The 25,591-nt window shown below is 48.2% G+C and overlaps 1 protein-coding gene across 1 annotated transcript in view; it reads left to right on the forward strand.

Annotated features, from left to right (window-relative positions):
* LARS1 (leucyl-tRNA synthetase 1) overlaps positions 1–25,591 on the forward strand; it is an 860,995-nt gene that overhangs the window by 631,303 nt on the left and 204,101 nt on the right. The window contains exon 23 of the mRNA XM_069652446.1: positions 7,262–7,445. Within this exon, the coding sequence (XP_069508547.1) occupies positions 7,262–7,445 (184 nt within the window). The remainder of the gene's footprint in view (positions 1–7,261; positions 7,446–25,591) is intronic.

Here is a 25,591-nt window from a genome sequence, read left to right on the forward strand (position 1 = left end):
CGCGCCGGACCATGTCGGTGGAGGAGGACGGGGCTTCCCTCTTCAAGCTATGTCCCAGCTGCGGTTTGCAGAATGTTTTCACGCACGACAAGCATTCCCAGTGCCTGTGTTGTTTGCACCCAACGCATAAGGAGGAAGATTGTGAGATTTGCTGTGGCTTCTCCAAGCGTACGATCAAGGACCGGCATGTCCGACTGGTGATGTGGCTCAAGGCCTCTACCCCGAGTGGTCTCGGGGGCATGCCTCATCCGCAGCCGGCCAACCTGAGCTGGCTATTAAGTCCTTTGAGGGTGCCCCATCTGTGGGGGCCCAAGACAAGGCCAAGCACTGCAAGTCCACCTCCGCCAGGGTCGCCGCGCAAACAGGTCCCACAACAGTCTGGGCGCGCTCATCGTCTCCATCTGCTTCGATCTCCAGCCATCGCTTCAGCTCCTCGTCGAGGAGAAAGTCAGCGACCCCGGGGAAGCTGCGGGAGAAGCCGAAGAAGGCCAGACAGGACAAGCGAGCCGTCCTTCCGGCCAGGACGACTTCTTCCATTGAGATGCTTGCGGCCGCCCTCTCAGCCCAAAGCACCCCGGCGGCAGAGGGAGGCTTTGGCAAAACCAGCAGAGAAGACTGCGGAAAAGAGGATGCCAGACCTCGGCCGACCCCTCAGGACCCAAAGAAGGGGGGCGGGAGGGTGGAAGAGCTTCAGGCGGATAGATATTTCATCATCCAAGGAGGAAGAAGTTGTTTACATCCACACCATCCCGGAGGAGATGGATGACGAGAATGTCGAGGAGTCAACCGCCGGAGGCGACGCCGAAGGGGTGGGGGATGACGGCCCTGGGCCCGGTGGGCCTGTCCCCCGGGCACCCACCAAGGATCTGTCATAGGATATTCTCTTGACCCTCCACACGCTGGTGTCCGAGATTCAGAAGAGGATGCCGATGGCACCACCAGCGACTCCACCGACAGGGACCCCGTTGACACCGGGACAACCTCCGTCGAGGAAGATGCACCCTACGCCTCCACTCCAGCTGTCACTGCCTTCTCACCCAGGGACATGGGAACGGAGACGACTACAACGGACACCGACGACGACGGTGGTCTCTCACCGCCACCAAGGGCTTCTCCACGGTCTCCATGATTACCCTTGCTTCAGAACTTTCCCAGCTTACCCCGGAAGAGAAGAAAAAGGAAGGCTTCCTGTACCAGTGCCGGGAGGCGAAGAGGAAGACCATTCTGTCTATTTCACTCCTGGACGATATCTGGGATGAGGGGCCAGGGCTCCTGAAGAATCCCTCCTTGGCCCCGGCTAAGAGACATCGGCTAGAGAAGAAGTATCGGGTGCCGGAGTCTGCACCCAAGTGTCTCAGGGCGCAGCCTTCGCCGGATTCAGTGGTCTCGGCTTCGGCGAGAAAGCAATCGCCCAACCCGTCATCGTCAACATCTGTTGCCTCGGACAGTGAGGGAAGAAATTAGATGCCATGGGTCGGAAAGTCATTTACTCTGCGGCGACTACGGTCAAGGCGGCCAACGCCTTAGCGTTCCTGGCCAGGTACGACTGGGAGATTTGTTACAAGATGGCTCTGATCCTGGGTTTCCTCCCTGAGGACAAGCGGGTAGAGGCAATGGAGATCCTTCAATAAAGTGAGGTAACGTCGGACCACGCCATCACCGTGGCCCTGGACATTGCAGACACAGGGTTCTGCCAGATGGGGAACAGTGTTTTCCTCCGTCGTCGTGGCTGGCTGAAGTCCACCAACTTCAGACAAGAGGTCCAGACGAGGGTCCTGGACATGCCGTTCGACAGAGACAATATTTTTTGCAAGGCAGTCAACAAATCTCTTCAGGCCATCAAATCCGACACAGAAACGGCCATGCCCTCTGCACGCTGCAACAGCACAGTCAGTCCTTTCATCCCTCAGGAGGAAAGTCGGGGACGTCTTCGAAGAGTTTTAGCAGTGGATCGTCCTCTTAACGCCAACCCAGGAAGCTTGCAGAGGTTGTGCCAAGGTCTTTGTCAGCATGTGGGAAAACATCTCCACCGATCGATGGGTGCTGGATGCTCTCACCCATGGACACACCTTGGAGTTTCAGCTAAGTGTCCGCGAATACCACAAGTGGCCCTGCAGGAACAACATATCCCTCGGCTGCTGCAGGAAGTTTGAGCCATGTTACGAAAAGGGGCGATGGAGCTGGTTCCGAAGCAACTCCGGGACTCCGGAGTTTGCTCAAGTAACTTTCTGGTAAGAAAGAAGACCGGGGGCTGGAGGCCCATTCTCGACCTACGACGACTCAACAAGTTCATCAAGTCCCAGAAATTAAGGATGGTCACAATGCAGCACGTGCTCGGCCAACTGGAGGAGGGAGACTTTCTGTCGTTGGATCTGGAGGAAGTGTACTTCCATGTCCCCATTCACGTAAAGCATTGCAAGTTCCTGCGCTTCGTCGTACAAGGCAACTACTACCAGTTCAGGGCTCTCCCCTTCAGACTGAAGTCGGCGCCCAGAGTCTTCACAAAGTGCCTGGCTCCAGTGGCTGCCCATCTATGGGTACAGGGGATTCATGTGTACTCTTACCTCGATGATTGACTCATCCAGGACCAAGTCAAAGGACATCACTGTCGATCACACGGAGGGGACCGTCTGGCTGCTGACGGATCTGGGGTTCTCTGTGAACAATGCAAAATCCTGCTTGACTCCATCACAGAACGCACTGTTGCTGGGGTTGCTGGGGTCCAGGCTCAACACGGTGTCCTGTCTAGTGACTCTGTCGGAGGAGCGGATAGCAGCCATTTTGGGCAAGGTGTAACAGCTGTTAGCACTAAAGATCGCAACAGTGAGGACCATCAAGTCACTGCTCGACATGATGTCGTCATGCATCTAGCTGGTCCAGCACTGCAGGTTGCGGATTCGACTGCTCCAAGAGTTTCTGGACGCCCCTTCGATCCTAGTGTCCGGATGTTTCAAAGCTGGATCGGGCTTGACGAGGAGTTCCGTCAAGCGATAAGGAGGTGGGTCATGCACACCAAAATCGCCGGGGGCGCAGACTTCCAGAGCCCTCCGTACCAGGAGACGGTCACGACGGACGCTTCCCTGGAGGGTTGGGGAGCGCACACCGGACGTCTCCACGCCAGAGGACTGTGGCTGCCGTAGGAGAAGGCGCTACACATCAACGTCCTGGAACTAAGGGCTGTGTTTTTGGGCCTCAAGTCCTTCCTTACGTCCCCCAAGGGCAAGGTGGTGAGGGTCTTCATGGACAATACCACCACAATGTTTTACATCCAGAAGCTGGGGGGCACCAGGTCCACAGCGCTCTGCAGAGAGATGCAGGAGCTGTGGCACTGGGCCGTCGTACAGGGTATGTTCCTCATTACTTTTCACCTGGCGGGAGTCAAAAACACCATTGCCGACTCCCTCAGCAGGGAGCTGTGCTCTTGCCACGAGTGGGAGCTTCGGCAGGATCAAGTGGACAAGCTCTTCCTCAAGTGGGGCAATCCCCAGATCGATCTGTTTGCTACAGCGATGAACACCAAGTACCAGAGGTTCACTAGCAGGTTCCCCCGGCCGGGGAGCATGGGGGACGCATTCTCCTTCCTTTGGGAAGGCCTGTTTCTGTACGTGTTCCCCCCCGTTGCCGTTGCTGCTCCGACTCATCAACCAACTCAAGAGGTCCCGGTGCAGGATGATCCTCGTCGCAGCAGCGTGGCCGAGGCAGATCTGGTTCCCGGACCTACTCAGCATGACAGCGTCCCCTGCAGTCAAGCTACCAGTAGTCGCGGATCCTCTCGCCAGGGAAGGAGGCGCAATCCTTAACCACAACCCAGGACCGCTGAACCTGAAGGCCTGGCTCCTGCAGCATTAGAGTTCGGTGGGTACGAGCTACCAAGGGACTGCAGGGAAGGCCAGGACGTTGTCGACTCTGAAGTTTTCCGGTCACCAATGGAAGCTCTTCGCGCCCTTGGTGCCGGTCGCAGAAGATTAACCCTCTGAGGGTCACGAGCCCCCAAGTCCTTCCGTACTTATTGTCTTTGGCTAGGTCGGTGCTAGCTCACGCCTCCATCAAGGTGCATCTGGCGGCTATCCCCCGCTACACCAGGTCTCCAAGACGGTCTTCCCTTTGGTGGCAATGTCTAGTGAAGGAGTTCATCAAAGGACTGTTCCGTTAGTTCCCGCCGGTGGAGGCTCTGGCACCGGCGTGGGAGCTCAACGTGGTGCTGACTAGGCTCATGGGGGGCCCATTAGAGCCGATGCATCAGGCTCTGCTTAGGTTCCTGTCTTAGAAGACAGCTTTCCTCGTGGCCATCACCTCTGCCAGGAGAGTAGGTGAGATCCAGGCCCTGTCCGGCAGACAGCGTTACTTGACTTTCCCGAGACGAGGGTGGTGCTGTGGATGCACCCCTCCTTCATGCCCAAGTCTCCTTTGGAATTTCATCTCAACGAGCCCTTAGTGTTACCTTTGTTTTTTCCAACACCTTCGTCACCATTTGAAAGGACTTTGCACTTGCTGGACGTGGCTCGAGCGCTGAGGTTTTATGAGATTTGGCCGAAATGACAGAACCCAATTTACCTACCCCACCAAAAGACCTAAAATAAATACCACCAAAAGTTCGAACTACAAAAAGTTCGAACCTTTTGTGGTATGTATATTTTTGTGGGGTAGGTAAAAAAAAAAAAAAAGAAAAAAAAAAAGAAAAACAAATGATCCGGGGGTGTCCCCGGCGACACCCTGCTCACTATACTATATAGTAGTGAGCCGAGGTTTCGGGGCACACCCCCGCAGCTGACCCGAAAGAAATAAAAAAATTTAAAAAAAGAGAAAAAAACATTGCGGCACCGGTTCCCGATCACAGGAGTGAAAAGGAACCAGCGTCGCAGGGACACAGCGTGTCGAGGTGAAAGGTAAGTAGGGTGTGGGCAGGGGTTAGGTTTTGGGGTTGTTTTACAAGAAATGTCTGCATGAGAAATGTACGAACATTTATGTATAATGTACATTTCTCATGCGGTCATTTCCGCCGCAGACCATTCCCCCATGGTAAAACAACCGCAATCTGTTTTTTGTGGCCTGCATGAAGAGTTTACGTAAGACTTCTCAACTTTTTGTGAACTTTGGTCCTGTGAACAATGGGAAGGCCTTGTCCAAGGCTTCCATCTCCAGGTGGCTCTCAAGCTGCATCATTCATTGTGACCGGTTGGCAAACTGACCGTTCCCTGGCTGTCCATGAGCCCATTCTACCAGAGCGATCGCTGCCATGACAGCGTTCCTGTCTGGTGTGCCCCTGCTGAACATCTGCAGGGCTGCTTCGTGGAGGTTGACACACACCTTTATGAAATTTTGCTACATCGAAAGGGATTCCGGGGAGGAGTCCGGAGTCGGCCAGCGGTGCTGTGCAACCAGTTCGCTTGAAGGTGTGCCTGGTGAGGAGGTAAGAGTAATTGCTTCTGTTGAGCCTTGCCACCTCCCATGGTTGTGCATGTATGTACTGCTATGTATTCTTTATTCATGAGCATGTGAATCCATGCCAGACCCCATGCTGGAGAAGGAACAAGTTACTTACCTGTAACTGTTGTTCTCCAGCATGGGGCTGGCATGGATTCACATGCAAACCCTCCCTCCTGCCCCTCTGCGGTTCATACTGCCACTTTACATGCTACCAAATCTGAAGATGGCTGCCAGAGTAGGGGCTTAGGGACAGAGCATTATGACCAAGAGCTCAGTGATTGGTATATAGGGGAAAGACAGTTTATAAACAAAAGTTAAACTGTTTTTTCTTTTACTGGGGATTCACAGCCTGACAACAGGGAATATTCATGAGCATGTTAATCCATGGCAGACCCATGCTGGAGAACAACAGTTACAGATAAGTAACTTGTTCCTTATGTTATACTATGTGGAAATGTCCTTATTTGTTATTTGATGCTACGCTCTACCGTTCTCCATCCTGCTCCCCTCCTGTATGTATAGCCTTGATTGCTCTGCCACTTCTAACCTTGGTAGAACTGGGCATATACAGACAAACTCTTCAGCATAGGCGTGGAGTGATCTTCCTGAACCCAACACATAGCATGTAGCAAAATGCCTTTTACAGAACAATATCTCCCAACAGTACCCCAACGTTGGCATTTGCTCCCCCATCCTGTGCCTCTTTTAAACTAGTTCACAAATCGTCACTATGGCCAAATAAGCTGGCAGATAATCTGTTGCAGAAAATATATTTGAGTGTAGCACTGACCTGCATTTCACTATGCATTGTTACCTGTAGAATCTTCGGTATTGTCTTGTTCATCCGATGGTACAGTGTGTACTGATTAGGGCAGACGTGTGCATTGGGCTCTAGGATCTGTTGCCTTTATTGCCAGACGTGGACCCTTCTTATCTGGCATGTTGTAGTGCATGAAGGAAAACTTGAAGCCTTCCTCTGATGCAGCTATTTTAAGTTGGAACCACACCAATCGTAACTGTGAAGGAAATTACTTGAGGAACAGCAAACAATCTAACACCTGTCTATTATCTTCATAATTCCACTTTTGGAAAAGAGGATAGTGAGTTATGTGGGACAGGGAGACCTCAGACACTACATGGTTTGTAGCATGTTCAATACAAGGGGCTTCATTACGAGGTGGGCGGTAAGGGATTACCGGCACCGGTAATCCCTTACCGCCCTACTAAGAGTTCCTTTTGCGGGTCCTTCCTGAACGCCTGGTTTTATCAGGCGTTAAGGACGGGACCCGCAAAGGGATACCGGGGTCAATAACGGTACCGCAATTTGCGGTACTGTTATTGCCGCCTTCCCCCTTCCCATTGAGCTCTATGGGGGCTCAAATAGGAATGGGGAATGGCTCTGGTGAATGGGGAATTACCGGTCCCTCCGACCTCGGAATGGACCGGTAATTGCTCCATCCACCAGACCGGAGTCGGTACGATTTTGGAGGCAGCTATGGCGCTAATGGCGCCATGGCTACCTCCAACCTCGTAATGAGGCCCAATGAATAGGTTTGACAATTTCCTATTGGGTGATGGAATTGTACATCGTCTTTTGGAGATATACTGTGTGCCCCAACTATTCCCACGTGCAGCCTTTGTCGCTTTCTGCAGCCCCTCCGAGTCTCCATAACATGCATTTGGCTCTGCCTTCATTCTTTGGCTCCAATGAAGAAGTATGCTGTCTATGAAGATGTACAGGGGATGGTCAAGCTGATGTCAGGGTGCTACCATAGTCCCCATTTTCTTGTTCATAGTCTCTTTTATCAAGCAACCCATTTGTTTCCTTTTTCAGGTATGCGGCTGGCCCTGGCCGATGCTGGCGATACGGTGGAGGATGCAAACTTTGTGGAAGCCATGGCAGATGCTGGGATTCTGCGTTTGTACACCTGGGTGGAGTGGGTGAAAGAAATGTTAGCAAACTTGGACAGCCTTCGAAGTGGACCTGCAAATACATTCAACGATCGGGTGTTTGCCAGGTAGCTTTTAGTGTGCCTTTTAGAGATAGTGTTGATCCTTCATTAGAACAAAGCATTCCAGGCATAATATGCAGCTCTTATCCCCCACTGTAGACCAACTTCAATGTACAAAGCACTGGTAAATGTCCACTTTTTGTATGTACATGTTCTAACTTTTCTGCTAATGTGTATAATCACAACAAATGTCCCGACCTTCAATATACTTGATCTTGATGATATGCCCGTCAGTCATGTGTTCTTCCTTGATACAGTGCCATTGATGTATATAACCCTGAACTGCATTCCTTTCGATCTGCATGTATTTGGAAATATTTCCTGCCTTTAGTGTACATAATTGTCCAACTGCTCCCAACTATTTCTGATCTCCAAGTCCGAGAACATTCCCACATGTTGTTTGATACCAAAAGCCTACTGGGCACCCTGTCTCATGTATTTCCACCAACCAAAATGGAGTTTTTAGAGGTTCCATCTTTTTTTTCTGCCTGGTCTAGTGGATCTTGTTAATTGGTACCAATGTTTTGCGCTATGAAGTGGAGGAGCACTACGTTTGATTATGATTTGTTTACACTGCGAGAGCTTGTTGCAAGCAAAAAAAGCAAAACAAAGCTGTTGCATTCCAAGGCCAGTATGTGAAGTTGTTAACTGAACAATCGTGACTCCAGGGAATGCTGGGATTAATGATGTTCAGTTTGGCATAGTGATAGTGAAGGCTTCTTCTTTATTCATTTTTGATTTAACTGTACTTTTTTGGCCTGCGTTAAGAGTGATATTGTATCCCTAGGTTTAAAGTCAAAGAACAACATTCTAAAGCAATAGCACTCCATAATAGATGACACAATGACACGATGGAGTTCTACCATGGAATGGCTCAGCCCTATTGCTGGCCTATGTTGCACTGACAAGAGATGCACTAACAGATATTGCATTTGGATAACATCCAAATGCACAACCTATATACAACACACCTCCCTCCCCTAAAAAATAAATAAAACATCTTTATTACAAATGAACTAATTAAAATTATCAGGTCCAACACTTTGGAAATTGTACATCTGTGCTATAAAACGTAAGCACATTTTGGATTGCACATCTATCTCTTCACCTTTGCAATTCTAGATAAACTGCAGACTTGACCACTTTCCACGCACACAGCATTTTTGTAGATTTGTGTCACCCTAACAGGTTCTGAGTAGAGTGGTTCCCCCTTCTTAGAGACAACCGCCCTTCTTATACGCACCAAATCCCCATCCTCAACCACAGTTTTTCTTTTTGGATTTTTCTCATTAACTCTCTCCACCCACCTACCTATGCGGGCATCCATCTTTTTCCTCACATCATCCACCACTGCATCCGATTCTCTTGCCCTGCCCAACCAGGCAGGTGTTACACAAGTATTAGCTTTTCGTCCTCTCATTGATTCAAAAGCACTGATTCCTGTTTCAATCCATGGAGCCATCCTTAATGCATACAATCTATCTCTCACAGCTACCTTTCTGTCAAGTCCACTTACATTCGCTCCACGAATAGCCTCCATAATAGATCTATTGACCCTCTCAACCATCCCATTTGCTTGAGGGTAGTATAAAGGTGTCCTTTTGTGTTTGACACCACATTTGCCAAGATACTCTAAGAACATTTTCCCCACGAATTGTGGGCCATTATCGGTGAGGATACTTCCAGGTAAACCCTCCCTTTCAAAAACATCTTCCAGAAATTCTATTATCTGTTGACAGGTAACTTCCCTCAAAATCCTGAACTCAGTCCATCTAGAAAAGATATCAACCAGTACGAGAATTAACCTTCCTTTACCCGCACCCATATCCAATGGACCCAAAACATCCATAGACCGGTCTTGCCACACACCCGCTGGGGTGCTAGTTTTCCCCATTGGTTGAGACATAGCAAGTAGGTTTTTCCCTGACTTGATACAGTCAGTGCAAGCACCCACAACCTTTTCAATTTCACGATCCATCCCTGGCCACCAGTAATCAACTTTAATTACTTCCTTAGTCTTACACACTTATGTGACCTTGGTGTGCACAACTTATTAATTTACTTCTCAAACATCCCGGAACAACCAATTTGTCCCACCGGTATAACATCTCTCCTTTCAATGACAATTCATTCCTCACCTCCCACATTGACCTTTCTTCATTCGATAAGTCTTTTCTCTGGCCATTCACTTTCTACAAAAGTCATGATCCGTCTCCACATCTCACTTGATTTTAAAGCCTGAATCCACTCCTGTTTCTGTATAATGCCTTCCACAGTAGCAAACACAATTTCATTTTCACCATACACACTTCTGTCATTATCAGCCACGTTATCCTCAAGTTTCACCCTTGAGGCATGATCAGCCTTAACATTTTCTTTACCAGCAACTACCTCAATTACAAATTTGTGACACTGTAGTCTGGTTACCCATCCAGCTACTCTCCTTGATACCTTGTCAAGTCCTTTGTTTTCAAAAATTGACTTTAGAGGTCTATGATCGGTTCTTAGAACAAATTCCTGTCCCCAGACAAAATTCTTCATTTTTTCAATCCCCCAGTGGCACGCCAGAGCCTCTTTCTCGAGCACGGAGTAATTTAATTCTGCACCCCTTAGCATGCGGGATGCATGCATCACCACCATCTCTTTCCCATCAAAATCTGGCTGTAGCATAACCACTCCTACGCCAGTGTCACTGGCATCCACAGAAAGAATTGTTTTCTTCCTGGTATCAAACATCGACAAGGGTTTTGCCATAGCGATTTTCCTCTTCATCTCCTCAAATTCTCTCACATTCATTGCTCCATACAAATTCAACACCTTTCCTTAGTAATGCCCTCAAATCCATTATGCAATCTGCATAGTTCTCCACAAATCGATGATAAAAATCAAGAGTACCCAAAAATGACCTTAATTCACCCTTGTTCTTTGGTGGCTGAGTTTTCACAATAGACTCCACTAAATTCTTTTTCGGTCTGAGACCTTGTTCAGATATCTCATGACCCAAATATTCTACAACCTGAGTCATGAAAACGCACTTCTCGCCCCTCAAAGTTATTCCTCTCGACTTAAATATCTTTAGGACCACATCCAGCCTACTTCTCAATTCTTCCTCATCTTTCCCGCAAATGAGTACATCATCCTGAAAACACCAGACTCCATTGACTTCCTTAAGTAATTTGTCCATCACCTTCTGGAACACCAAGGAAGCAGATACCAATCCAAATGGCATGCGTTTAAATTGGTATATGCCTTCATATGTAATGAAAGCAGTTAACTTGCGGGACTCAGTATCCAAACCAATCTGATAAGCGCTCGCCATGTCAAGCTTAGCAAAACATTTTGCACTCCCGATCCTGCTTAAAAGCTCTCCCATATTTGGTAACGGATGGCAATCTGCCACAACACAGTGATTGAGCTCTCTCAAATCGATGCACACCCTCAAATCTCCATTTTCCTTCTTCACCACCACCACAGGAGATATCCACTCTACTACCTTGGCCGGCTCAATAATTCCTTCCTTCTCCAGCTTTACCAATTCATCCCGTACTGCTTTCCTCATTGACAGCGGTAACGGCCTAAGCTTTGACGCAATCGGTTTACTTCCTTCCTTTATCACAATCTTGTGAACCATTCCCTTAAGGCATCCTACCTTTTCACAAAACACTTTGGGGTATTTCGTTACCATTTCACATTTGGCTCTCTTACCACTGGACTTTGGAGGGTAGACTACATTGAAAACCTGTTCGATACAGTCAGTACATTGTGCTATGCACGCGTGGGTTTGAATCCCACCTTCGTCGCCATTGTAAAGATGAAGGCAAGTGACAACATCATTATATTAAGACAGCTTTATTGTCTTTATTTCATGCAGCATAGTGAGAGACCCCCAACACAGGCCATGCCCAGGGTCCAACTGACAGCAGTCAAAGAACAACATTCTAAAGCAATAGCACTCCATAATAGATGACACGATGGAGTTCTACCATGGAATGGCTCAGCCCTATTGCTGGCCTATGTTGCACTAACAAGAGATGCACTAACAGATATTGCATTTGGATAACATCCAAATGCACAACCTATATACAACAGTTTTACTGTGAGTAAATCCCTAACCGAGGCCCAGAGCAGGACTGCAGGAGATGAGAATGATGGAGTTGATTAATTCCATCTCTTGAAGTACCTTGATTAACACAATGACAGATAAGCTGAGACACCACATGCTTAAGGCAAGAAAAGTAAATCAGCGGCATGAGGGAAACACTCGTGTCAAAGTCTAATCCTAAAAATTCCCAACCTTCAGTCTAAATCGGTATTCAGTACAATTTTACAATGAAGTCAATATATTCAAGTGAAACCTTTTGTCTGTAGATTTTAATTGGACAAAATCAGTAGGCTGCTCCCATTTATAGTGAGAATACACTTAAGTGTTACCCCAGTTCTAGGGGACCTGCAGATGGGGATTCCGTCAGGCTGGTGACTATGGAGGACCCTAGATCCAGACCTAGTTTCAAAGACTAAAGGCCCTTTAAGGAAGATTACTCTCCTGACTGAAGAATTCAAAATGTAGTGCGAGTACCAGATAAGGGGATCGAAAAGCAGGACTGCAGGCACAGCCCCAGGTATGGCTATCCAAATCAGTCACTGAACTGAGGCCCTATGATGTGGATGGCCTGCTGGTCCCTGACAGTCCATGGTTTGATGTAGCAAAGAGGAGTTAAACTGCCTGGTTTTCTGCATGTCAAGCTTCTAGTTCCTAATCCAAGGATTATACAAGAAGCTCCTTCACACAAAAGGATAGCTGCACTAATGCAGATGAGTTCAGTAGTCTAACAGATGGTGACCCTCGGGCTCGTGGATGACCGGACAGCAGTTGCAGCAAGTTACCAAAAGCAATTTGCTGTCAGGGTTTCCACGCCTGCTACAAAGCGTAAAGCCTGAGCTCTGTATTTGTTACCAGGAATGATCTAGCAGCCTTATTGGACCAAGCGCTATGGTGCGCAATGAGTACTGAAAACCATTCTGTAATGGCAGCTGTGGTTTCAGTTTCAATCCCACAGTGTGGACTGAACCGGAACAAGCCTTTCTGTGTATTTAAATGATGCACAGCTGACCAAGTGCGTCTTTCAATCAAAGCATTATCATTCGCAACGGAGGTCTGTTGCCGTCTTTTGTTCCAAGACCCTGCCAAGCTCCAAGACCCTACCACGCTCCAGAGGAGTGTTCTCCTCGTTCACGGAAGTGGACTGTGACAGCTGATCGTGCTTCGGTCCTCATCACAAGCAACCTTAGGTATTTAGTTTATTTTTTAAAAACTTTTCTTTTTAAGAGCATATGCCTCTCTGCATGAATGTAAACCTATAGGGAGAACTCTTACTCATTTGGACTCAATCACGGAACAAGTGCACATTATTCCTGTCCCTCCTCTTTTCAACCACGGACTGAAAGTGGCTTGACACAGCACTGTGGCTACAGTGTTGTGTAGTCTCCCAGCAGCAGCGGATTGACTATCCGCACCAGGTGCACATACTTTTGTGGGTTTCTGAGGGGAGGGTACAATTAACTTTACCTTATAGTAATAATTTTTGTTTGCCCCTCCCTTACTGCATCTCTTCAGCAGTAGACGACCTGCTTTCCTGAATACCCTCAGCACTCTAGATTTATATCACACCTAGGTGGTGATTCGAAGGGTGCTCTAATATTTTTGTCATAGCTCTCTCCCTTTATTTGCCCGGGTTTACTTACTTCATGGTGCCCGAAGAAAAGGTCTGTTTATAATCATGACAGATTAAAAGACCCTTATCCTTCCCGAAACCGTGGGGGCCATGTTCAAACAAAAAGAACTAGCCAAGTCCATGCATTAACTGCAAACAGAATTTAACACTTCGAATGGATTGTCCTCCAACGTATTCCAGATCTTTGACATGTAATGTCCACAGCTGTGTACTTCGGAAACTTTTTCGGCAGAGGGCATTTCCAGCGAGACCGCAGAAACCTGGTAAGGGCTCGAGGTCGGCGTCCACTCCATCGGCGCCGTATCCGTCGGATACAGACGTCGAAGCTTTGCCTTCGCACCAGCCCTCGGCGCCGTTCTCGACGTCGTAGCCATCAGCGCTCTCGACGCCGAAGCCTTTGACGCCTTTGGGGCCTTTTGCCCGGAATTTACGGATTGAGGTCCCTGCTACTGTGGATTCTTCAAGGAAAGCCACTTCCAAGTCTGTGAGGCCTGTTCAGGGCTCCAGACCCTCTTCTGTCCCAAGGCTGGATTTTTACCTCCCTGTGGATGAGATCTATGAGAAGGAGAAGAGGTCCGACTTCGATTCAATACTGACCCTGTTGAGCCTGATGGGGCTCCTGTCTTTTCTGGAGACAGTCAATTGGAAGAGTTGAGGCAATCACTTCATGATCACAGTGGCTTGGACACGTCTCCTAAGGTGGAATTTGGCAGGCCTGAGCCTGGGGCTCATGCTGAGTCGTCCTACAGGAGACTGATGGCTAGAGTCACTGAGTATCTTGGCTGGTCCAGTCCTCCTGAAGCTTTTGTTCAGGATGACTTAAATGATATTTTAAATGAAGGTCCGTCCTCTGACTTGGTGTTATCTTTTCATTTGACATTGCAGAAAATGTTGGCGGCTGCTTGGCAGTCCCCGGAATTTCTTCCGGCAGTTAACAAATCGTTAACTAAAAAATACTGCCCTTCCGGTAGCGACCCCAGCTACCTTTCTTCTCAACCCACTCCAGAGAGTTTGGTGGTTCAGGCGGCTATGGCCACCTCGAGGCAGGCGGCGTACCCTACCATCCTTCCTGGTAGGGACGACAAACGCTAGACGGTTGGGCACTCAAGGTGTTTTCTGCGGGGAGTATGGCGTTGAAGTCAGCCAACTCCACTTGTGCCTTGGCAAGATTTTCACACACTCTGTGGAATTGTGTTTCTCTAGCGGCTGAGCATATTCCCTAAGGGGAAGAAAGGGATGGGTTCCTTGCTCTCGTGCAGGATGGCAAGGATGCCATGTGTGAATCCCTTCAGTCTGGTTTGTACACGTCCGACAGTGTTAGCCGGTCCATGGCTGCAAGCACCGTTATACACAGATTTGCGTGGTTGCGGTAGTCGGGTTTTGCTCCGGATGTGCAAGTCCGTCTTTTGAACATGCCCTTTGATGGCGCACATTTGTTTGGCAGCAAGGCTGACGAGAGCCTTGAGAGGTTGCAGACCCCAAAAGCTTCGGCAAAGTCTTTGAGCGCAGCTGTGCGTCAACCTTCGCCTTTTCGAACTTGGGTACAGCATGGAGAGGAGGTTCTTTTCGTTACTACTCCTCCTTTGGGAGAACGAGAGGAGCCGCCAGTCAAAGGGGTCAGTGTAAAAGTACCCGTGGTGGTCGGGGAAATAGGGGTGCCAAAGCCATTCAGGCAGCTGCTTCTTTACCTTCAGGCGCTGCCGCAGCCGCTCCAAAACAAGCATGAGGCCATATCCCATTGTTTGCCGGTTAGGGGCAGACTGTCTCAGCATCTCGAAGAATGGCGAGCTATTACTTCAGATGTGTGGGTTCTGGATACAATAGCCCACGGCTACTGCCTACCCTTCCTAGAGCGGTCTCACGGCAATCCACCAGGGAATCTCTCTTTGAAGCTTCCAGATCTGCTCCTTGTGCAGGAAATCTTAATCCTGCTGGAGAAAGGGGCTATAGAACTGGTGCCTGTAGGAGAGAGGAACAAGGGATGGTATTCCCCATATTTTTTGCTTCCAAAGAAAGATGGGGTATTGAGACCCATCTTGGACTTGCGTTGGTTGAACAAACTTCTCAGGAAGGACAAGTTCAAGATGGTCACTCTTTCTCAAGTCCTCCAGGCCCTTCAACTTCAGGATTGGTTGGTGTCTCTAGACCTACAGGATGCTTACTTTCATGTGCCAATTCATCCAAAGCACAGAAAGTACCTGAGGTTTGCGGATGGCGACTCGCACTTTCAGTTCGGGTCCTGGCATTCGGATTGACCTCTGCCCCGAGGGTCTTCACCAAGCTCATGGTGGTAGTGGCAGCGTATATCAGGCTAGGGGGATTCACATCTAACCCTACCTGGATGACTGGCTGATCCGTGCACCTTCTCCCGAGCAAGGACTGGATCATCTAGGTCTCATCTGCCGGTCCATCCGCAAGCTGGGCTTGTCCCTCAATTTCAAGAAGTCGCATCTGACTCCTTCCCAACAGCTCAGGTACATCGGGCTGTGTTGGACAAGTCTTTGGGGAAGTGCTTGCATCCCAAAGCGAGGGCTCATCACATTGTCCAGATGGTGGACAAGTTTCAACATGCACAGTCTCCCGGTTTTTCAATTCTTAAGGTTGCTCTGCCTCGTGGCATCCTGCATTTTTCTGTTGCCAGAGGCCAGACTGACGATGAGATCCCTGCAATGGGTTCTCAGGATGCAGTGGTCACAATTCTCGGGCAAGATGTCAGATCCCGTTCCGATTCCACTCTGTCTCAAAGGATCTGCTGTGGTGGGTCAACAATGGGAACCTGATGAAGGGGGAGCCGTTGTGGCAACCATGGCCGGAGGTGACAGTTGTAACGGATGCTTCCCTCACAGGATGGAGAGCTCATGCTGAACTCAAATGTTAAGGAGGTTGCGGAGGTTCGGATCCCACATGATCCTCATTGCTACGGATTGGGCCAGGAGAGTGTGGTACCTGGACCGTGTAGAAATGTCCCATCTGCCCTCCACACCGTCTTCCCTACCTGAGAGGATATGCTCTCGCACGAGGGGGGCGGTGGGGTCAGGGTCTCCATCCAGAGGTCAGGACTCTCAACCTTCATGCTCGGTATCTGAAAGGTTGAGGTATAAGGATTGGGACCTCTCGGATGACGTGATGGAGGTGTTGCTTTCGGCCAGGCGGCCAACAACAAAATCCCTGTACCGTTGCCGTAGGTTTTGCGACTGGTGCAGAGGACAAAATATTGATCCTTTTCAGTGTTCCATTCCCATGGTTCTTTCTTTGGCCCACAGGGGCCTTCAAGTTAGTACCATTAAGGGTTACCTGGCGGCGCTGTCTATCTTCAAGCGCTCGTCTGAAGAATGTTCTTATTCTAAGATTCCTTTGATTTCCCAATTTCTTAAAGGACTCAATAATGTGTTCCCGCCGTTCCTGTTCCATGTGCTGGTTTGGTATTTGAATTTGGTCTTTAAATTCCTAATGGGTCCTCCATTTGAACCTTTGCACTCTTGTCCTTTGAGACTGTTGTCTTTCAAGACGGTGTTCTTGGTTGCGGTTACTTCCGCTCGCAGAGTGAGTGAATTGCAGGCACTTTCATCTAAGCAGCCCTTTACTGTGTTCCACAAGGATAGGGTTGTACTGAGGGTACGTCCTTCCTTTCTACTTAAGGTGGTATCTGAATTTTATTTAAGCCAGAAAGTGGTTCTTCCGTCTTTCTATCCTCCTCTTCATCCTGGCAAGGAAGAGGAGCGACTCCATAGGTTGGACCCTAGGAGAGCTCTGAGCTTCTATATTTCTAGGATGTCCAGGGTCAGAGTGGACTATCAAGTCTTTGTAGGGTATTCTGGACACTGATTGGGCCAGGCTGTTACCAAACAGACCTTGTTCAGGTGGATTATCCTCACCATTACGGAATGTTACCGATTGGCAGGCAAGGACCCTCCTTAAGGGTTGCGTGCTCATTCCACTAGGGGCGTGGCTACTTCCACAGCTCTGCAGCGGGGAGTTTCTATTAGGAATATTTGTGACGCAGCCACATGGGCTTCTATCCACACATTTGTCAAACATTACTCCCTGGATACACTCCATGGTCAAGATATGGCCTTTGGTAAGGCAGTTCTTTATTCTGCCATCTGATTTGGGTATGCTACATTTTTTTCCCTCCTCCATTTCCTGGTACTGCTTTGGGAATCTGTCAAAGATGTGGAATAGGTTGGAGGACACAATCCATTCGAAGAACAAGTTACTTACCAACTGGTAACCTTCTTTCGACTGGATGTTCCTCCAACGTATTCCACATCGCCTTCCCAGTGCCCCTCTGGAGAATTTCCTATGCCATTGTAGCTTCCGTTCCCTCAAGGCTATGTGCAGTCAAGCAGGCATTGGATATGTGCATGTCACACGTTATGGAGGAAAAAACATAAACTGAGGCTACGGGCGCCGTGCGTCCTATTTATAACATCCGGGGACGTCGCCCTCGATGGAGGCCTTTGAGGTACATCGAATCAACTCAAGACGCCCTCTGCTGAAAAAGTTTCCGAAGTACACAGCTGTGGATATTACATGTCAAAGATGTGGAATACTTTGGAGGAACATCCATTCGAAAGAATGTTACCAGTTGGTAAGTAACTTGTTCTTCTCAACAAGAAAATGTGTTTTTATTTCAAACCATCACAGCTTTGCAAAATAAAGTAGAGACCATGTTGCGCAAACGTCTTGCTGATGGCAATCCCTGGGATGAGGTGGCATGTGGTTCAAACCTACAAGCAAGTGGACAGAAGACCGTAAGCACTTCTTGTCCTCTCTTGAATACGGCTACCCAAGCCCCCCCAGGAGCTGGCCCAAATATACCAAAACCACCTATGCCTAACAAATATGGGGATGATCCTAAAGAATTTAAGGCCTTTGTTATCCAGTGTAAGATACACTTTCTCAATAGACCATGATTGTCCGTCTCAGACCATGCAAAAGTCTCTTTTATCCTACTCGGCCTCCACAAAACGGTCCTGTCCTGGGTCACTCCTTATCTAGATAGACGGACCTATGCTGGGTAGATACAATTACTTCCTTGAGGCCTTCCAGGCACCGTTCTGTCAGCAGTATGCTACCCAATCACTGAGAAACGAGTTCATGGATTTACGACACGAACAAGGACCTCCTTTCTTACATCGCTCATTTTAGAAACCTAGCCTCTCAAACTCAGTGGCCTGAAGATGCCATTTAATCAATAATAATAATAATAGTAATTTAGCATTTATATAGCGCTACAAACCCTCAGGTATCTGAGCGCTGCTTATTATTACCCACAGTGTGTGGTGCTCATTTATCGACCTCGGAAGGATGAAAGGCTGAGTTTGGCTCTGCCGGGATTCGAACCTGCATCAGCAGGCTCTGCACGGATGTCAAAGCGAGCGCTCTACTTGCTGTGCTATCTGACCGGCTTACATTGAAAGCGCTACCTATAAAGCCAAAATTATTGTAATTAAAATAAGAGCTTTACTATGAGAGCTTGAAATAGGGGCTTTGAATGCAGGTTTGTAATGCTTTTCAATGCAGGTTGACATATGAGGATGGATATATGTAGTTGGGCTAGGAGTCCTACCCAATGAACGTCCATTGTTAAGTGAAATCTATAGGATTTGCCTCCCATTCCCAACCATTTTCCCTCCAACCACACTTCCTTTTGCACTCTTTGGCTCAATTTCTGGTGTTTGGTGATTTTGTCAGCCATTTTTACTCCCAAAATGGCGGCAGCCGTCTATTAATGTTATTTAAAAGTTATTTGACTTGATTGATGCTTTAAAATGTATTTATTGCAGCTTTCAAGTTATGTTACACATTGTCTATTAAAAATAAACAAGGTACTGTAATAGTTTCGTTTGGCTTTAAAATGGCAGTGAAAAAGTACATCCAGTGATTTGTGTGATGTTGGTGAAGTGTTTTCGATGTAAGCAGCACCTGATTGGCAGCTTAGTTAATGGTGCTGCATGGCCATTAATGGTAGTAGCCGCAAAGGTGATGCAAGCACCTGGACATATGATAGCAGTGCCTGGTTTCTTTCTTGAGGCTGCAATTATTTCTCATTGACCTAGTAAACATACAACTTTACCAAGATGTCCCTGAGGGTTGTAAACCGTTCCCCTTCACAGCCTACCCACACTGTGTGCGTCATTGATTCTAAATTGCTATCCCTGCTCCTGAATATGAGTGGAGAAGATTGCATTTGCACACCAGTTCATGTCCTGTGTCTCTGAACCTTCCTTAAACTGCTTAATTATGACGTTTCCATGCCTGGAGCAGTTCTATACGTTCCCACACCTGTTCTGTAAATCTTTCTCTGCTGTTTCTAGTGTTGAGGCTACAGAGCAAGCCGAGACCACTGACTCCTGTATTGCTGTCTGGGTGTCTTGAACTGTAGTCAGTCTGCTCTATTTCTTTCCTGTTCCCTGATATAATGGCTGTTAGGTTGTCTCTTAACAGCTACATCTCTACCATTAGAGCAGCCGCTAAGTCCTCTTGCAAGACCCCCATAGAGGTTTCAAAGACTTGCCTTTTGAGGGAATCCTCTTCCATCTTATCCAAGATAAATAGCCTTAGAAAAATGACGTTTTGCCTGGTCACTCAACGGGGTTGCTATTGTGTATGCTCCACTGATTCGATACTATCAAACTGTTACTCTGTGTGTATGTGGAAGAATTACTTAAATAATAAGGTCAAAACTTTGAGTTCACAGATGAGTCATACTTCATAAATATTGCATGTTCTCTCTTTTACCTCTCAACCAATTCTACTTATTAAAAGTAGAACCCATCTTGTTGTATGCCTTGGATATGTGTACCATTGAGATAGATGCCCTCCTTGATTCCTTACTGGGCAAACTTTGGATAAATGTTTTGGGGTTAGCACCTTCCATTTCCAATGTATTGATATGTCACGAGATTAACCTGTTACCACTTTCTGTCAAAAGAAATTGGCGGAGTCTGAACAAACACATCAAAATGGTAGATCCACCTAAAAATAGTTTATATGTGGAGCTTAATCAAATTCCTGGTGAACCAAATATTCCTTCCTTGAATAAACTTACGTCACAACTAAAGTCAATTCTCAAATCCATCTATGAAACTCCAGAGTCAATGTGTGCGCATCTGCTGAGCCAAAAGAAAAAATATCAGAGATCACTTTTGCATCATGTTAGACCTAATTGGGACCTATCCATCCTTTTCTGAGTATAACCTCTTTCAAAGGAAATGGTGTGACAGATTAAAATATCTAATACAATTCCCCTCCCCAACAGCGAGGAAAATGTACCTCCGCTTCAGGCTAAACCAACTCATGCAAGAACTAAATATTGGCAGAGATGTCGGGGGACAATGGGATCCGGCAAATGTCGATTTTGTGATATGAAGGATGAGAGAGAAACCTTGAAGCACCTGGTGGTTTATTGTGATTTCTTTAAGGAACTACGTGTTCGAATTTTTGTAAAACCAAGATTGTTAGGGAGTCATTATGAAGCGATGTATGGAGGGTTATAGCAACAACATAACCTGAAATTGATTGAATTGCTGAGACTCATTGAGGTGAAACTGTCTGAAGCAGCAGTGGATGTATACGAATTGTTCGAACTACAATTGTTCGAATTACAATTGACCTTTGCACAATTGACCGAATTGTGAAGGTCAATTGTTACGTATATGCGGGGGGAAACCCCCCGCAACCCCCCATTTTATATATATATATTACCAAACCAATATATATATATATATATTTATTTATATATATATATTTCTGATGTTTGTTAATCTGCTTAGAATCACATGCTGTGCATAGGTCCGACATCCAGTGGTCACTGCGGAGTATTGCATTTTGTTTTTATAGTCGAAAAAGGGGACGTCGACAAGGCGTGTCTGTAACACTATCCCTATTGTGACGTTGTACCCACAATCCCTCACGCGTCGAGGTCCCTCAGATTGTTTTTTTCCGCCCAGCTTCTGGTCGCCTTACGCGGAGCTCCTAGACAGACATTGCAAAATACTTACTATGGACCTCGGTCCTTAATTATACATATTATATTCTTAAAGATCCCTCCACTCGACGTTAGCTGTGAAGCTGTTTCTCCGCCGAACAAGTTTTCGACGGAGGGGAAGAGATGGAGGGGATCCTTCGGCGCTGCCGAACACGTGGCCTGGCCTCGCCGGCCAACATACAGTAGGGAGAGTGGGGGTTCGAACTTTTATCTTCTCTTTGAGAATGTCTTTCTTTCTTCCCTATCTTTCCCTTGGGGTTGTTATCACCAGTTATTATTGCCTCAGCTATGGAGAGGACACCTTTTAAGTTTTGTCCACGATGTAGGGGCAAATACACTTGGAAGGATAAACACAAGCTCTGTAATCGTTGCTTGCCCCTCGATCATAAGGAGGACAGCTGCGCGGCCTGTAAGCTCTTGAAACCAAGAACTCTTAAAGAACGGAAAGTTAAGAGGTGGGCGCACTACGCTATGTCGAAGTCAGTTTCCTCACCTGCCGCCGCCGTTACAGAAAGTGACGAGGAGGGTGATAACTCGACGTCCGTTACGGAAGTCATTAACCCCCAGAAGGAGCGCTCGCGCTCCTCGACGTCCGTCCCCGGCCCCGACGGGCTCGGCTCACGCCCTGCTTATGGAGATGAACACCCCCGGCGACAAGGACGCACATAAACCCCATAGGCCTAAGCACACAACCCACGGCTCTTCTTCGTCGAAGACGAAGGATCCATCAGCGCCGAAGGGGACGCAGGGCACTCCGGCGACTACCTCAGACCGTAAGGGTCTCAAGCCCCACCCGCAAACGCAGCCGCGACCAGCGATTGGGCTTTCATCAAACACGGGCGCTACCTCAAAAACATCCGACGTAACGCTCCATAGAGCGGCCGTCGAGAAACAACACGTAACTCAGGCAACGTCGATACCAGAGCCCTCTACCGACGAACTCGTTGTCGAGAGCCTGGCGAGAATTGTTTCCGAAGACAAACGTAAGCGGACAATGAAACAGACGTCGAATACCGCACCAAAAGCTATAGAAACGCCGAAAAAGCACAAGAGTAGCCAAGAACTGCCCCCTTCATCTAAGGGCACTTCTGAACTACCGGAGGGCTTTTCGGAGGGCGAGGGAAACCTTTCGTCGACGTTGTGGGAGCGTTCTAAGCGTTCGGAAGGCGAAAACACTGATTTCCCCCCTCTAGACTATTCAGGGGTCCCCCATGAGACCCTTGAAAGACTCCATTCTTGTATGGAGAAAATGGAAAGGTTTTTGGGAAGCCAAAACCCACCCACACACAAAAGACCAGAAGAATGGCCCCAGGATGACCCTAGGGTCAAGATCCCTAGACTGTTTCCCCTTTCTACAGACGTATATAACCTCACTGAAGAGGAGCAATACCTCCAAGAAGATGAGGAGGGTTTGGGTGGAGAGGAAGAACATGAGGAAGAGGGGTTTGAAGAAGATCCTTACACTAGTGCAGGAGTTTTTGAAGAAGATACAGCCACCTCGCAGCCCTGGCAATCCCCATCAGTGCAGCCTTGGCAATCCCCATCTGTGCACTCAGACCCTGATGCCTTTCACCCTTCTCCTCCCAAGGATTCACCTATTGGAAACACCTCTCCCATAGATGACCAACCTTCCCTTAATGCACTATTGCGCAAGGCAGCAGCGCATTTTGAAATAGACACAGGGGAAACTCTTCCTGACATAGACTTTGTAGAAAAAGTTATTAAAGAAAAAGCCCCTATTAGTCAGTCTATTCCGCTCCTGGCTTCCATAAAGAGAAGAATAACTCTTTCCCTTTCCAATCCTGCATTAGTCAGAGGGGTCAACCCTCGGATAGAAAAGCTCTTCAGCCCTTCGTCCTCTGACCCCTTGACATCAGAGGACATTCTATTCCGGACTCCCTTGTAGTTACTAATACAAGAAAAAGAGCGGGGGTACCACTATCCACTAGTGAGGCACCACCTGACAAAGAGGGCAAGAAGCTCTATGCACTTGGGAAGAGAATCACGACCTCCGCAGCCTTCTCAACTAGGATTGCGAATAACAATTCCCTACTAGCTAGCTACGCAGATGCACAGTGGAGCAAGCTGCGCAGCAAAGCAGAGGACGCACCAGAACCCCTGCGTTCACGCCTGTTAGATATCATCTCAGAGGGAACTCTTGTAAACCAGGGCATCGTAAAGAACTCCTTAGATGCCGCAGAGACGGCTGGCCGTTCCCTGGTTCAGGGAATACTTCTCAAACGCCATGTCTGGCTGCGCAATTCGGGATTTAAGCCGGAAACCCAGGCTTCCCTGATAAATAAGCCCATAGAACAAACACACCTGTTTGGGAAAGCAGTTGATGAGGCCCTAGAACATGCGAAGAAGGAATTTGATACCATCAAGACTCTTGACCAAATTTCTAGGCCCCCTAACAGACGCGGCTATGGCAATAGACGCTCCTTTCGTGGCCAACGCCAGCAAAACCAACAGCAATTTGACTCTGCTACCAACTGGCCCTCTAACCAGGGTAACAACCAATTCAGTCAAAGAGGCCAACGCCGTGGCAAAGGAAGAGGTCGCGGCTCCAGCCCCAAAGGTTCCACGCCCAATACCAACAAATGACCCGAAGATTCGGGTCCCCTCCCATGCATCACCGGTCGGGGGCCGGCTAACATCGTTCCTATCAGCATGGGAGGAAATATCGTCAGACCGCTGGGTTTTATCCACCATAGCCCACGGATACTGCATCGAATTCAACGGTTCCCCGAAGTACAGACCCCCACGGAACCGACGCATGACACCCGAACACCTCACCATTCTTCTTCAAGAAGTAGAAGAGCTACTGAAAAAAGAAGCTATAGAGGCTGTCCCCCTATCTCAGGTAACAGAAGGTATTTATTCAGTGTACTTCCTTGTACCCAAAAAGGGCTTAACCATGCGCCCTGTATTAGATCTGCGCCCAGCGAACAGGTTTGTCAAACCCCAAAAGTTTCGTATGGTGACCTTGCAGGAAGTAATCCCACTGTTATCACAAGGGGATTACATGACAACACTAGACATGAAAGATGCATACTTTCATATTTTAATGTTGCCAGCGCACAGAAAATACCTCAGGTTCAAGATAGAGAACAAGCACTACCAGTTCAGAGTACTACCCTTCGGGATAGCATCTGCACCAAGGGTATTCACGAAAGTACTGGCAGTGGCAGCAGCCCACCTACGCAGGTTATCCATCCCGGTATACCCTTACCTCGACGACTGGCTCATAACAGGGGATTCTTACGAAACATGCTTCTCCAATACCCAAAAGACCGTAGACCTTTTGTCCCAACTGGGCTTCTCCATCAACGAAAAGAAGTCCAGCTTAGACCCCAGCCAGATCAAACAATTCCTAGGGGCTCTAATTCAAACAAAGGACGGCCTCGTCTTCCCCTCCAACGAGAGGGTCCAAAACATGCTGTTTCAGATCCCCCATTATGTGGCAGGTCGAGAGGTGAGGTACGCAAGGCAATGCGCTTGCTAGGGATGATGGCGTTGTGTATTTATTTGGTACCTCACGCGCGCCTGCGCATGCGCCCAATGCAAGAGTGGCTCTACAGCCAGTGGTGTCAGGCCAGCGGACAATGGGACGATCTAGTGGTAGTCTCGCAGGCCTTGGTTCTCTCGCTACGGTGGTGGACAAAAGAAAACCTGTTATTAGGGAAAACTTTTGCCACACCCGCAGTGGAAGCCACTCTAACCACAGACGCATCCCTTACAGGATGGGGGGCTCACCTATCCCATCAGACTGCTCACGGAGCGTGGACTCCAAGCTTAGCATCCAAGCATATAAACCTGCTGGAATTACTAGCGGTGTTCAAAGCACTGAAAGCCTTTCAGGAACACCTACAAGGAAAGACAGTGATGGTCCTCACAGACAGCACCACAGCCATGTACTACCTCAACAAGCAAGGGGGCACTCACTCTCCAGGACTGTCCAAGCTGTCCCAGAATATATGGAAGTGGGCTCTCAAACACAACATGTTCCTACTATCACAACATGTACCAGGGGAACTCAATCTGCTAGCAGACAAACTCAGCAGAGACTTCCCCCTGCCCGAAGAGTACGAATGGCAATTGCACGAAGGCATCGTCTTAGACGTCTTCACGCAATGGGGGTTCCCGGAAATAGACCTGTTCGCAACTCTGGAGAACTCACAATGCCAAAGTTACGCCTCCAGGTACCCCCAAAACCAGTCCAAGGGGAACGGTCTGTTGATTCAATGGTCAGGGAAATTTGGTTACGCCTTTCCCCCGACTCCCCTTCTCAACAGAGTGGTGCACAAGATGCACCAGGAGCAGGTTACCATGATACTAGTGGCCCCAATGTGGGCCCGGCAGCCAAGTTTCGCTCACTTGATGGAGATGTCCCTATCTCCCCCAGTGAAACTTCCCTGCCCGTACAA

This window comes from Ambystoma mexicanum, chromosome 3p, assembly GCF_040938575.1.
Source record: "Ambystoma mexicanum isolate Mex_15411 chromosome 3p, UKY_AmexF1_1, whole genome shotgun sequence".
Lineage (NCBI taxonomy): Eukaryota > Metazoa > Chordata > Amphibia > Caudata > Ambystomatidae > Ambystoma > Ambystoma mexicanum.